The sequence below is a fragment of the Calidris pugnax genome, unplaced genomic scaffold (assembly GCF_001431845.1).
Source record: "Calidris pugnax isolate Ruff unplaced genomic scaffold, ASM143184v1 scaffold103, whole genome shotgun sequence".
Classification (NCBI taxonomy): domain Eukaryota; kingdom Metazoa; phylum Chordata; class Aves; order Charadriiformes; family Scolopacidae; genus Calidris; species Calidris pugnax.
The window spans coordinates 14,080,167-14,094,069 of NW_015090990.1; the positions used below are offsets into that span (position 1 = coordinate 14,080,167).

General features: G+C 36.4%; 1 protein-coding gene across 1 annotated transcript in view; it reads left to right on the forward strand.

The window, feature by feature from the left end:
- The window catches only part of PARD3B (par-3 family cell polarity regulator beta), a 399,588-nt gene that overhangs the window by 187,652 nt on the left and 198,033 nt on the right, over window positions 1-13,903 (forward strand). The window contains exons 11-12 of the mRNA XM_014954145.1: window positions 5,072-5,257; window positions 11,373-11,543. Of these exons, the coding sequence (XP_014809631.1) occupies window positions 5,072-5,257; window positions 11,373-11,543 (357 nt within the window). The remainder of the gene's footprint in view (window positions 1-5,071; window positions 5,258-11,372; window positions 11,544-13,903) is intronic.

The following is a 13,903-nucleotide window of genomic DNA, read 5'->3' on the forward strand; positions in this document are numbered from 1 at the left end:
CCCCCCCCCCCCCCCCGAAGTTTTCTTATTTTTAAACTTTATTGATTTTTAATACATATTTATGTATTATATGTTATATATAAATATATTTATTAATATATTAACATATAAAATATATATTTAATTCTCTTTTTTGACCTGTTTTGCTGTTGAGTATGTTTTATTGATACTTAAGAGTTTAAAATCCCTTTTGATGTCTTCAGTGCATGCATCTTAAAGGGAAAGTACAGGCCTGTCAATCTCAAAGCTCTTGCCAACTTGAGGTCTCATCACTTGGCTATCTGGGCTTTGATTTATGTGAAGATTTCTCGTTTATCATAGTACCATTGAGTGAGTTACCTATGTCTGCAATAGGGAATAACTTCAGTGATATACTATCATTTAATTCCTGAAGGGCTGAGTTGTGATACATTTGTCATGGAAAATACATGACGTGATTCTTGACTGGGTAATTTATAACATTAAACTGTAAGTTTTTCCTGGGCTAGAAACGTGTTTATGTTGCAGCTCATTTCATTCATTTTGTGTTTGAGTGAATTCAGGTTCTAGAATGATCTTGAAGTAAGAAGTATCTCTAATAGAATTCAAGGTTTAGCGCGTTGGAGAGGACTTCCTTTACCAGACCATAATTCAGCTGATGGTGGTTGCTGTATTGTAAAGTATTGATGTCTTGGGATATTGTTTTAGCAAAGTCAGGGAAATAGAGGAAGTGGGAATCCAGCTCTGTGAATCACTAGCAGCATTTAATAAGCATTTAATATTCATACCTGCATATTCTAGGAACAGGGACAATCACTCATGAAATTAGTTACCCAGATGAGGCAGCTAATTGATGAGCTCTTAACTTAAAGATAGCTGGAAATCTTTTTGGTCATCAGTGAAAAGGCATTCCTTGGGAAGAGCACTCATCAGGATAGTAGTTTGAAATCGTTTAGTGAGTAGAGGATGAAATCCAGCTGCTAGGTTGTGTTCACCCCCTTTGTATTTCTCCTCTGGTTTTCCTCATTTGTGCTGCTCCTCACATTCTCCCAGAAAGGAAAGTTGTAAATCTTTTATTTGCATCAAAGAGTCTTGATGTTATAGACTGACTAACAGATGCCATGCAAGGAGTAGAAAATGAAAATTTTAAGGGAATAAAGACAGAGTTTACTTGGTTTTATAATGAATTCATCATTGATTTGTAGATGTACATCTTCTTTCTGGTTACCCATCCCTGTGAAATCATTGAAATGTCATTCACCCTCATTCATGAGTAACAAATTTTTGATAGTACTATTCAACAAAATTCAGCGTTATTTTCCAATCAACTTTTGCTTGATCTTAGGGTAGGGCTGAATATAAATTATGAAAAGGAGAGATTTTTAGGATAATTGGACTATGTTGAACAAGAAACACTTGTGAAGGACTTTAAGGAAGATTAGGGAGTTCTCCAGTAATAGGTTAAAGCAGCTGTTTTTTAAACGTAAATTAAATTTACTAAGGTTTTTGTATGATGAAGTTACCTGTTTCCCAGAGACTTGTAGTAAGGATGATGGTAGTCAAGTGTAACAAATTCTGAATTAGGTACTAAGAAAGCAGAGGAAATGAAATACTGACAAAAATTTACTGCACTTTTCTAGTGTCCTGCTGAATCACAGAATCACAGAATCGTAGTGGTTGGAAGGGACCTCAGAGATCGAGTCCGACCACAATACATCTTAATGTTTGGTAGATAACCCATCCAGGCATGCTAGATCAGTGATCTAGTAGGTTACTTAACAAGAGCTAATGCACACCATAGTTACGTTAAAGAAAGCTGGGATATAGTACAGAACATTGAACAACTCTGTTAGTCTTTTTTTTATTACTCTGCTTTTAGCAATTTATTTGTATCAAAATCTAAAATAGGACTAAGTTATACTGAAAAAATACATGTAGTACTGTTATCTTAGTAAGCTTGTAGTGGGAGAGTTCTAATGATCACCTAGTCAGTCATTTTTCCCCAGATATCGAGGGCGAAGGTTTTCTTTGAGACTCGCCAACATTTTCTTGCCTGCTATTTAAGTGAGTTATTTCCAAAAATCGCCTGCAAAGAAAAAGGGAAAAAATACTACTTTAATGTGTTTGGAAGACTATTATTATGTCCCCTTTTAGGCTTTCCCTCCCCACTCCCCATTTCCCTCCCCCATCCCCCAAGGTTAAACAAGGTTTTTAGGTTGGTGTCCTCTGGAATCCATCCAGCTTGTTTCTTGAAGCCTAGAGCTGGGCACAGTGCTGGTATGGAGCCTGTGCCATGGAGAAGGGGACAACATCCTGCCTCCTCCAGCCACCGCTGCTCCCAGCACTGCCAAGGCCCTGGGCACAGCAGGGGGCTGCAGCCTTGTCATCTATGTCATGGGTGGGTCAGAGACAAGAGTGAGAGTACAAATGAGAATGGTATTGATTAAAGTGCTTGGCTCAAGTTCAAGCAGACTCATCTGCCTAGGTTATTTCATATATTGGCTTGAGGGACATGTTTAGATTCTGTTGTTCTGTTTCAAGTCTGCATTAACAAATGCATGAAGTCCTTAGCCTTAAATTAATGCCCATCTGGGAGCTTAAAGTGAAACAGGTAAGATGCTCCTGGGAAAGAAGCTAACAAAAAAACCCCATTTTTTTTTTTTTTCTTGACAAAAATACTGTGCCACTTTTTCCTTGAAAGTATTATTCTGGAAAAAAAGAAAGTCTTTGTGCCAGGGTGTACCTTCAGCCATCCCCATTAAAAATTGATCTGAATGTTCAGTTTTATATGAAGTCCAAGTTCATCTTGAGGTAATATTATAAAGTAATTTGTGACTGCATGGGCGTTGGGAGTTTTGATGTCCTGTGGTAACAAATCCCCCTCACTGCTTTCCTCTTGGTATTGGGAAAGACAAAACCAAAGTATTGACATACAGAAGGGGCTAGAGTCTGGTGCAGGTGTCATTGGTTAAAGTGGAAGAACAGCAGCAGCACACAGGAACTGCTTGCCTAGGGGGCCCGGAGATTGATACGAAACAGACTCCTTAGATAGAACAGAAGGGCTGCAGGAAACATCACATATCTGGGGCCCTGAGAAGAATTTCTCCTGTCCAAACCTGGACAGGATATGCCATTGGAGTAGAGTTCTAATCTAAGAATTCCGAATCAGCTGATGGTAATATGTGCATTTGAAAAACAAAAAATTGGGCAGAAAATATTTTCTCTAAAACCTAGAGAAATTTAAATGCAAAACATTCATGTTGGAAGACCAGTAATAGTGAGGTTTTTCCTTACACTGATTCTTTTGAGGGAACTCGGAGCAGGAGTGTTTACAAACTATCAATCTGTATTGTTCACAATAATAAGTAAGAATTTGTAGGTTTTGAGTGATTATGCTTAGGATGTCTCTATATCCATAGCTAAGAAATAAAAGTTACAGATTTGTAACTGAGAATTTTCTACTTTTGGTGAACAAAGACAAAAGCACAAATGAGTAACACAGGTACTGGAGATGAGTGCTGGCATCAAACCAATTGTCAGTTTTAATGCTTTGTCATTTTTATATTTGGCAGTTAGACAAATTATGTTGACTTAATATCATGTTGTTACATTCCAGGAAGAATTTGAGCATAGTGCATATTGAGGTTGAGGTTTGTAGTCCTAGCTCTCTGCTCACGCAATTCCTCTCTTGCCTGTAACTGCTTCTCGTCAGTGAAGAGGCATCTGAAAGAAATGAAAGTATCCTTAGTGGTTACTGCTTCTGATTTTTTTATTGCTTCAGGATGTTAATTTTTGTTCTTAGTTCTGTGTTTGTACTCCTTGTTGATCAGACAGCACAGTAGATTAATATATGGGACTACTCTGGCTGCTGAGAAAACATCTGTACTTCTGGCACCTTTGTTGACAATTGCCTTGACTGTCTATACTGCAGCTTAGGCCCTGGAAATGATCCTTCATTAGGTAAGAGGAGGATTGGCCCAGTACTACACTCCTCCTTGCCTATGGCCTCTTCTTGATAATTTAACAAGACTTTGACACCCTTGAAAGCAGCTGATAGTCATTTTTGTCAACTTATGCTTGTCTGTGTATTTCATTTTCATAGGCTTTTTTCCTATTAATTTTTTAACAGTACTGTTATAAAGAATAGAAAATGTCCAAATGACAAGAAACATAAACTAATTGTCTTAGAGTTACATGGAGAAGGAAGAGTCAAATAGAATCAGATGCGATGCGTAAGGTCTTTTCCACTAATGCTTCTCGTGAACACTTTACTCTATAGTAGGTCTCCTTATCCTAGTTTTATTTCTGTAGAGTACCAGTATGAATATTTTAGGTAAGGATTTGATTTTGTTTAATTTCATGATTCTAACCTGCTTTAAAAACAAACAAATTCCCCACCACCATCTTACAACCCTACAAAGCTGGAGATACAGTATACAGTAAAAAAAGTTCTAATCTTTCCTAGCTATAGATACTTGGCAGTCTTGTAAACAACAGTCTAATCTAGGAAAAGTCTTGGTATCAGCCTATATCAGAAGGAAAAAAATCCCAAACCTCTATGGAATAAAAGTATGTACAAAGGGAGGTATTGCAGAATAAGTTACTGTGTTTTCAATTCTCACCCTCACTTTTGTTACAACTTCCCTCTGTAGACGGGTTTAGTGGAAGGATAATTTTTTTAAGGATGAAAGTCAGTTTTCAGAGGGGAATGGGATTTAACAGTATAACAGTCATTACAGTTTGTGAGCTACATGTAAAGATGTTGAGAGTTTTATGGCTTACATTTTAAATGCAGCTGTGTTTAAATTAAATGTCTCTTTTATATTCTGCTGCAACATCAATTTTATATCATGTGGAACTAAGCTATTTTACCTTCTGTTTAGTCATATTCCTAGATATCATTAAAAAATAACATTTTAAGCCAGATCATGTGACAAAATGTCAGCTAAATGCATTGCTGGTTATAAGGCTGTTTCTTCAAGCCACTTTATGGAAGATTATTTCGTGTCATATGAACCTATGGATACAACAAGTTAATGCGTTGTCTCTCCCAGCTTTTCACCCAAATTTTCATCCTTGTTTTCTCCAACAGAAAGGAGAGCCAAACTGCAGTATTCTTTCTCCAGAAACCACAGAGCAGCTGACCTTTGAGATTCCTCTGAATGATTCAGGCTCTGCTGGACTTGGTGTGAGCTTAAAAGGCAACAAGTCTCGGGAGACCGGAGCTGATCTTGGGATTTTCATCAAATCTGTTATTCATGGAGGTGCTGCTTTTAAGGTATGGAAGAAACACATCAGACGATCACTATGTTAGAATTCTGATGTTTCTATGTCGTGTACTGAATCTCACTTGATAAGAGTTCTTGGAAGGAATATCTTTTTGTCACTCATTCCTTTGGTGACTGCAAATCTACTAATGTTTTGTCCCAGGATTCTGGTATAGTGTGTGGTAGGGTTTGCCAGAAGGAAAGTGAATTGGTGGAAACTTGGAAGGTGGGGTGGGCATTTGGATGCTGCAGGAAATGGGAAAGGGTGAGAAGAATAAGGCTGTGTGGGTACAAGGAGAGCCTACCTCCCACCTTCCCCACAGCCCACAGAAGCACGTGGTATTTTTTGTTTGTGTGCTGTTCAACTCAGTGGCAGAGAAGTTAGATATCTATATTTATTGTCTATCTGCGCTGCTTTTAGTCCTCACAAAGTGATACAGGCAGGCTCATGGAAGACAATCAAAGGACAAACCTTTTTACAAAAATTAGAAATTGGCAATAATAAAAATAAAAAGCTAACACATCATTTTCTTTCTTGTTTTATTAAAAATACTTTTTGCCTTGCAGTAAAACTGCAAGCCTGGCATCAGTTGTTCAAAAGTTACCAATTGTTACTGAGGTGGATTGAATTGGGAATATTAAATGGGTAAATGACAGTATTATGAATTGTTCTGCTCCGTCTAAGGACCATGCAAGGACTATTGTACATTTTTATGATTAAAAAGTATTTGAATTATTTTCTAATCTTTAGGAAATCTGTTGACTGTATTTTTTTTTACCCAAATAAAACTTGAAAAAGGTAACTTTCTTGAAATTAGAAGCAAAAGCCGTAATCTTTCAAGGCTAGCATGTTTAACTGTTGTGCCATCCCCAATGTGATTTTTTTCCTCTTGTGTTATCTCAGCAATTCCTCACAGTCCTCTTTTCCGTAAAAATATCTTTTAATTCAGTGTATGTAAATTCCTCTACTGATATCAGCCTGCTGAGTAAGACAATTCACAGCATTAAAACTTTCATGACTGTTTATTTACAGCAGCTGGTAAATATCAATAATCAAGGATTTATCTTTGATGTGAATGTTTAATACTTCCCTGCTTCTATTATTCATGTATCCTAGTCCCACAGTTATTTCAGAGCTCAGATCTTCTCAAGTATAATTGAGCCTTGTACCTGCAGTTCAGAACACTGTCCATAGTTAACTCAGGGCTAAATGACAAGTGAGTAGGCTCGTCAACTTGGTGTATATCAGAAATGAGTTAAGGCACGATTAACCAAATTAGGGCTTGATAAACTCAATTTATGTGCATGTCTGTTACAGTGTACAACTCATTTTACTGTGAAAATGAGGCTGCTCTCCATGCTTTCCCGGCTCTGTGTTCCCTGAGTAATTCTCCACACCAGTTGCAATGACAGTGTGTATTGCCACGAATAAACTCATTGTTTTGAATAGCAAAGCTTGTAGAGCCATATTCTGGCAAAATCAGTGGGCTGACTACCTGACTTGTCACATCAAGACACATAAGATGCTTTCTAGCTCTGTATGTTTACCATTCTCTGTTCTCCTGTAGTTACTCCAGAGCAGTCAATTTCAACTGGCACAGTTAGTTGCCATGACTGCAAGATTTGATCTTGTGGTAGCCTGTGGTCCTGTGACCTATCCTCTATTCTACCTCTTCATAAGCCTTTCACCAATTAGAGCTATGTAGTAACAGATCTGAGTGTAGGCTGCAGGACAAATGAGATAGTAGCTGAGGTTCTAGCTTCAACCAGAACTGTTCAGAGAACCTTTCCTACGTGTTTTAAACAAGTGCTCGTGGAATGCAGTCATTTCAGCCGTGTGTTAAGAACCACAGTTTACTGTTGCATATGCATAGAGAACAGCTTTCTCCTGTCTAATGACCTTTATATAGAATAAAACATAATCAGTGGGTATAAACAATTAATAAAATTTCTTGTATCAAGTTAAAAAGTGTGCACATGTTTTTGCATAAACTTTTAAAGATGTCCTTACTGTCCTTATTTTAAATGTCTTCTTGTAGCAAGTTTTTAAGTAAAATGCCTTTCTTTCCAGCTGGTAGTTGTCCAGAGCATTTTCCCCTGCTATTAATTGTAACTCTCTGAAACGCAGTATTATGGATTTAGACATGTGCACTTGCTTTTTGGTGTGCAAAGTTTTCTTGAGAAGCTATCACAGGAGGAAATCATAGTGCTCACTGACATAAGAATTCCGTCACTACTTCTCACTTCTGCATTTAGAGTTTAAAATTTGTTCTGACTTTCTGATACCTTGCTAATATAGGGGGAGCTTTGTTCCCTTGTCTATACAGTCACCACCTGTCTTCAAAAGAAGGCACGTAAACTTTGAACTTCAACACATTTGTTTCACTTCTGAAGTAAATGTTCTGTCCTAATGCTGTATAAACGTTTTGATACATTACATTTCTTTCACCAGTGTGTGTTTTAGAATGGAGAGTTACATATGAGATGCAGAGAATTTTAGTTGGTTACTGGTATCCATTATTAGTCTGAACCAAGGGACTGAAGAGAGGCCAACTTTTTTTAGCGTTTTTTCAAAAATCTTTTCGAATTAATTTGGTGCTGATGTGTTAGTGGCATTGCAAAGCACAGTAAGGGAGCTGTAAAAAAACACATAGGGGAAAATTGAAGTGTTTAATTCTATACTTTATGATTTTTTTGTCCTAGCTAAAGGTTTTAGAAAATATCAATGTATCTTGCATCATACATGCTACAGCAAGACCCAGTGCCTAGTTACTGCTTTTGCTACAAAAACAAATGAAAATGCCTTAATGTTCTTAGCTGGTGTTCTAACACTATTGCAGGAATAAAAACAGTTAACTTTGCTGATTGAACCATTATGTCTCTTCGTAACCATGTTTTGTAATTTTTGGAGTGTCTATTTTTTTATCATCTCCAAGATAAAGAGGTTACTGGAATACTTGATATTAGTAATTACACAGAACCTTTCATGTGAGGAAAACTAACATTTGATGGAGTTTAAATTTATCATCTTTCCCCATAACTTCAGGGATTTCAGCCTTATTCATCTCGAGATATCCTGGCTTTTCACTTGTGATGTGTTTCTGATAATCAGGTACTTGCTGTCTACTGCAGCTGAAATGCAGCAGAACAATTATTAGAAATAATGGAATATTTTCTACGTGTGCATTTCTTCAAATCAAACATGTTGTAGCTTGAACCTTTTTGGGGCTTCTGAATGTTGTTGCAGTAAATATTGCTTGTTGTGTGTAGTGGATGGGGAAATTGGATGATTCCAGTAAATGCCATCAAGGAAATCCTTCTGAGAGAAATGTCACTGATGTGATAAGGGAAATAACTAGTTGTGCTTTGATTAAAAACATCAGGCCATGAAGAAGTTGGTATTATATCTCTCTGCTCTACTGTAAAAAGCACGAGAGTCTTGTGACTGACTGCCTGAATATGGTAGCCATGTGGTGGTAGGTTGTACCCTTGCTGTGAGTCTCCATAAAAAAATAAACCCAACATTTTTTCAATAAGCAAGGGAACAGTTACTTCACCCTTTATTAGAATAGCTCACTTGCAGTTTCAGAGATGGCATTTGAAAACTGTTTTCCTGAAATGCCAAATATTATTTTTCTACTCAGAAGCCACAAAAAAACCTACCTTTCAGAGAGGAAAGAAAAAAATGTGTTAAAACAACATTTAGCTTGTTTTGAGCCAAGCAGATTGTCTTGCAGTTCAGGCTTCTAAACCAGGCCATAACACCAGTGATGTGAAAATCTGTGTTTGGAAACTGTTTAGGCATTGGGATATTTTTTTTTTTCCAGTCTTTAAAATAGCAAGAGTTTTTTTCTCTGAAATAACTTCTACTTGACCATGTGTAAAAAAGTGTTCAGCTATCTTCCAGCCTACCCTGTACAGGTGACTTGGTGAGTGTAGTTATCAGTGTTTATAAAGCATGCACACCTTTTTTCTCCAATTATAGTTGAAATGTTGAATTCAAGTTGAATTGTGCATTTAAGTGGAGCACTAACAGAGTGGGAAGAAGGAAAATGCATCAAAAGAAGTTATTTAATTACTGACATTACTAAAATATAAATAAATTCAAAGTCTCATACAAAAGTAATACAAGGCAAATTAAAAATTGAGCCAATTCAGAGGTTTTTGAGGCTGCAGTGTGATTTATTAAATCATATGTGTTGTGTTCAGGACAATTGCATAATCAACAGATGTAGTCATGACTAGATGCATTTGACAGTGTATTTATATATACTTTAGTAAGAAACTTTAATGGATATTTATACATGGGTGTTTATCCACAGAAAGGAAAAAAGTAATCCAAGAACCCGTGGGACCATAGCAAAAGGACATGAGGACCTGTAAAATTTTTCAATGTCTTACAGAAACTCACAAAAAATAAAATCTTCTCTTCTTCAAACTCCTGTTGCTGTGAATGGCTCCATTCATTTCAGCAACTTTTGATAGAACACAAAGGAATTGCAACATGTGCAAATAATAAAACTCCCCGTTCAGCAATTTAACTCTTCTCTCCCTAAACTTTAGCATGTGTGGTGGCATCATTTTGTATGTAGAGAAAGGGTGGGGTTAACCTATTGACTTTGGCTGTATGTAAATTTGTGTTGGCATGAAATATTCAGCAGAGAGGTGGGAGAGGTTTCATGATCTTTTCCAAATGGCATTACTGTTCACTATCCTCCATTCCCACACCCCCACACGGCCCCACCCACCTCCCTCCCCTGAAAAGTTTTATTTCTCTTCATTTTCCTTCACTGAGTGACTCATATCCCAATTCTGTCTTTCCATATTCTTGTCCCTCCCAGTTTATTTTGGATTCTGGTATAGGCTGTTCTTCTTCAGCTCCATGGCTATTCATACTCTGCTGTGCTGATGATGTACCCAGTTCCAACAAAAATAACACTTAAAAAAGTTGGGTTTGTCACAGCTACTGTAGCTCACTTGAGCACAAATGACTTAGATTTCACAGCAATAGCCAAATAGTTAATTGAACATTTTAGTGATAGAAAAAATAAAAATTGAATAGTATATATATTTTGGATTACTCAGATGCATGAAATATGTAAACAGTTCAGAGGAGTGCCTTATGAAGAGTATGCAATGAGCCTATCGCTTAATTAGATTCATTTTAACCAAGCAATGTATTTCTATGCAAGTTTTTTCCCTGCTATTCTTTCTTCGCTGTTCATTCTATGTTTAATGTCTTCAGTTTCTTACTTTCTCTTCCTTCTTTGAGGTCTGATGCCAACCTGATAATTGTGAACTTGACAAGCTTTAATAGAAACTCTTGTCTCTTAATTAAATGGACCTTATTTTCTTGTTAAAGAGAGAAAAGTCCATGGCACATGCTTTTATGAAAAGATATAAATCACAGATAATAATGGCAACAGCAATAGGACTTGTAGATCACAAAATAGCAGTGTCCACTATTTTATTACACCCACAAATGTCAGTTAACCTTGGCAATGAAATGACTTTTTTCAAAGCATAGGCTACTTGATATGGCTCAACCCTAATTTTGGTTTTGGCAGCAGGTTTGGATGTTAAAATACATGGACAGCATTAATTAAAATAAGGATACTTAAGTCTTAATGACCATTCTGAACTGAGAACACTACCCAGATGGCATGGTAATTGTGAGAAAATACACAATAGTGAGACTGTAAGACAAAATTTTGGAGCTGTTTCTTACCAGACCCTAATAGCAGATAAGAATGCATGGAAATATGTTGCGCTGTAGGTGCTAACAACTATGGTGTGGGACCTTCTAACTAACCAAAAGCTCCTTTTCTTGTTTTCATTTTAGAATCGATACAAATTAAATTCTACATGCAAGAAAACCAGCAGCATGTGCATGCATTTCTGTGTTTATAATTTCCCTATGAACTCTTACCAAAATGTAGTAAATGGATGGAAAAAATGGTCAATTGATGCGCACACAGATTTTTTTCTTTTTAAGCACCTGGTGCTATGCACTCTTTTGATTCTTGAATTTTAGAATGTCTGCATCTTTCTTTCCTGCATGTAGGACCTCTGCCTAATAATTCTGTATTTTAAAAAAAATATTTTGTTTTTATTTTTTGCTTGTAGGATGGTCGTTTGCGAGTAAATGATCAACTTGTTGCAGTAAATGGGGAGTCACTTCTGGGCAAGTCAAATCATGAGGCTATGGAAACACTGAGGCGCTCCATGTCCATGGAGGGGAACATTCGTGGGAGGATCCAGCTTGTAGTTCTCCGGAGACTAGAGTTGCAGACAGAGGTGAAGCCATAAATGCATTTATTAAATAAATGTCTTTCCAGTCCCAGTGTTTTTGCATACAAGAGATGATGGCTAAAGTCTTGATTACAGATTGCTCCTCCTGGCAGAATGAATTATTGACTTCACGGAGTCAGGATTCAAAAAATGTTTCCTGGTCTCGCTATTCCTGTTGAGGCCAGGCTAAAAGTGGCCTCTTGCTTTATTTTGACAACTATTAGAAAAAAAGCAAATGTGGTCCCAAAAAGGGTTAATTTAGGATTAATGTGATGATGAGATTTTGACTATCTGCTACCTCCTTGAGGCAAATAGCTGGGATACAAACAAATTGAATTCTGGTTTCATTTGTTGTCATGATCAGAGACCTTAATATCTTAGTGTAATTTGGATTTTATTGGATTTTACTTTTGCTTTATCTTTTTCATTTGTATATTAATTCACTCCACTTTGTGTGTGTGTGTTCTTCTGGTTCTGTCCTGTCCCTCAACCATTTATTTTTTTTTACCTTCAAGGAATTAATATTTTACTTTCCCTGGTCAGATGAAGGTCACCCCTTCAAGATAGGTTTCTAAGTTGATTAACATAAAACTTGCTTAAGTAAGGTAACAAAATAAGAGAGAAATTTTAATGTTTTCTAGACCTCGTATAAGTTGATGTTTGCCAATTGCCTCTTATTTTGAAAAGGATTGGTTCTATGATCTCTCTTGTTCACGCTCTTTCATACATGCATGTGCATATGCATGCTTCTTTATCTTTACATAAATAATATGTTTGTATGTCTACTAGCTGCCCTTACATCTCACCCCAGTTATAATTTAGACCCTTGAGAAAATATTTTAATAGTTTTTCAACATCTGTAGATTTCCTTAAAATAAAAATACATACAAGTCAATTTGTGGTATAAAAGGTTATTATAAATCATGTTATAGAATTCCAAGAGTTGACGTCAAGCTTCTTATTTAATAAGCATTGCTGGAACATTTTAAAATGTTAGGAACAATCATGTTTGTGGGTATATTTGCATAGATTATCAAAAGGGGGAAAAGAATACATTATCTTTTAGTATAATTAACTCAATATTTTCCTGATAATTTTTCTATTTTAATTATTACCATCATTGATTGATTGAGAAATAGATTTATAAGTATATTGCTTTCCAAACATTATGCACTAACTTTGTTGGGAGGATACTTTGCAAGAGCTTCACTCATGTCAATCATGCCAGGAAAATATGAAAAATATTCATTAGCAGTTCTGGAACATGTTAGAGGAAAACACATTTTTGCTTTCCTTTTTTTACGTGACATAGCATTATGCTGTAAGGAAGAGTTGTAAAATATGTATTTATTGTGCACTCTTGGGACGTAAGAAAGGTTGCTCACCTTCAAATAGATCTCACTCCTGCAAGTTTTCTTCATTTAACAGAAGTCAAAATTCTTTTTAAAACTTCGTATCAGACATCAGATTGACCTAATAAAAGCATGAGGCTGCTTTTTATAGTTAAGTGTATAGTTTTGTATATCATCCAGATGTATTATAGAGGTAAATAATCTTGACTTAATCCCTCTGAAGAATGCATAATGAGGTCTTGATTGAATCACATTCATTTTAGACAGGAATTAATTTTTATAGGGTAGTCTTTAGGTTCAATTGTAATTCCATTTGAGTCTGGAGACCACAGCAGAAATGGGTTGTTACCCATTCTTTCCTTTCCCCAAAACAACTTCCTGAGTATTGCATCTTAGCTTGGTAGAAGGAGAATACGTTTAGAAATGCATTATTGTTTTTATTGGTCAGGACACTAATGGAGGTCTTCCATGGCAGTTATGTTTTATAAGCTGAATGCTCTAATTAGGCTGGTTACTGATCAGTTGTTGGGATATTGATTGTGTCATTTATCAAAGAGCTGGAAAAGCAGATTTGTTGTTGCTGTTAATTTAAGGCTCCCTATTCCACTGGGTATAGGTCTCCAATGTAGTAGTAGTAGTTTGGATGTTGCAAGGCTTAATTTAACTAGCAGTATCCATGAGAAAGTAGTAAATGTGGACTTCATGGCATAAGGAATCTTATGTAAACTAAAGAATTTCCATTAATGAGAAGAAACCCTCGTCAGTGTGTGTGTGTTTCTGTACAGAGGGTCAAAATAGCCTTTTTGAATTGGCTTGTGCAGCACGCAGGAGGAGAGATTGTTGCATGTGCTGCCTGTCCACTGAGACTACATTTGCAGCCATATTGTCACTGTGAGCATCCTGTTTTGTGTTCTGACGTGCTTTTTTGCCATATCATCAATATTACTTTTATTGTTGTTATTCTATACAGTTTTTTAATTATTTTTATTATTGTTAAGCTGGAAAATCAGGTTG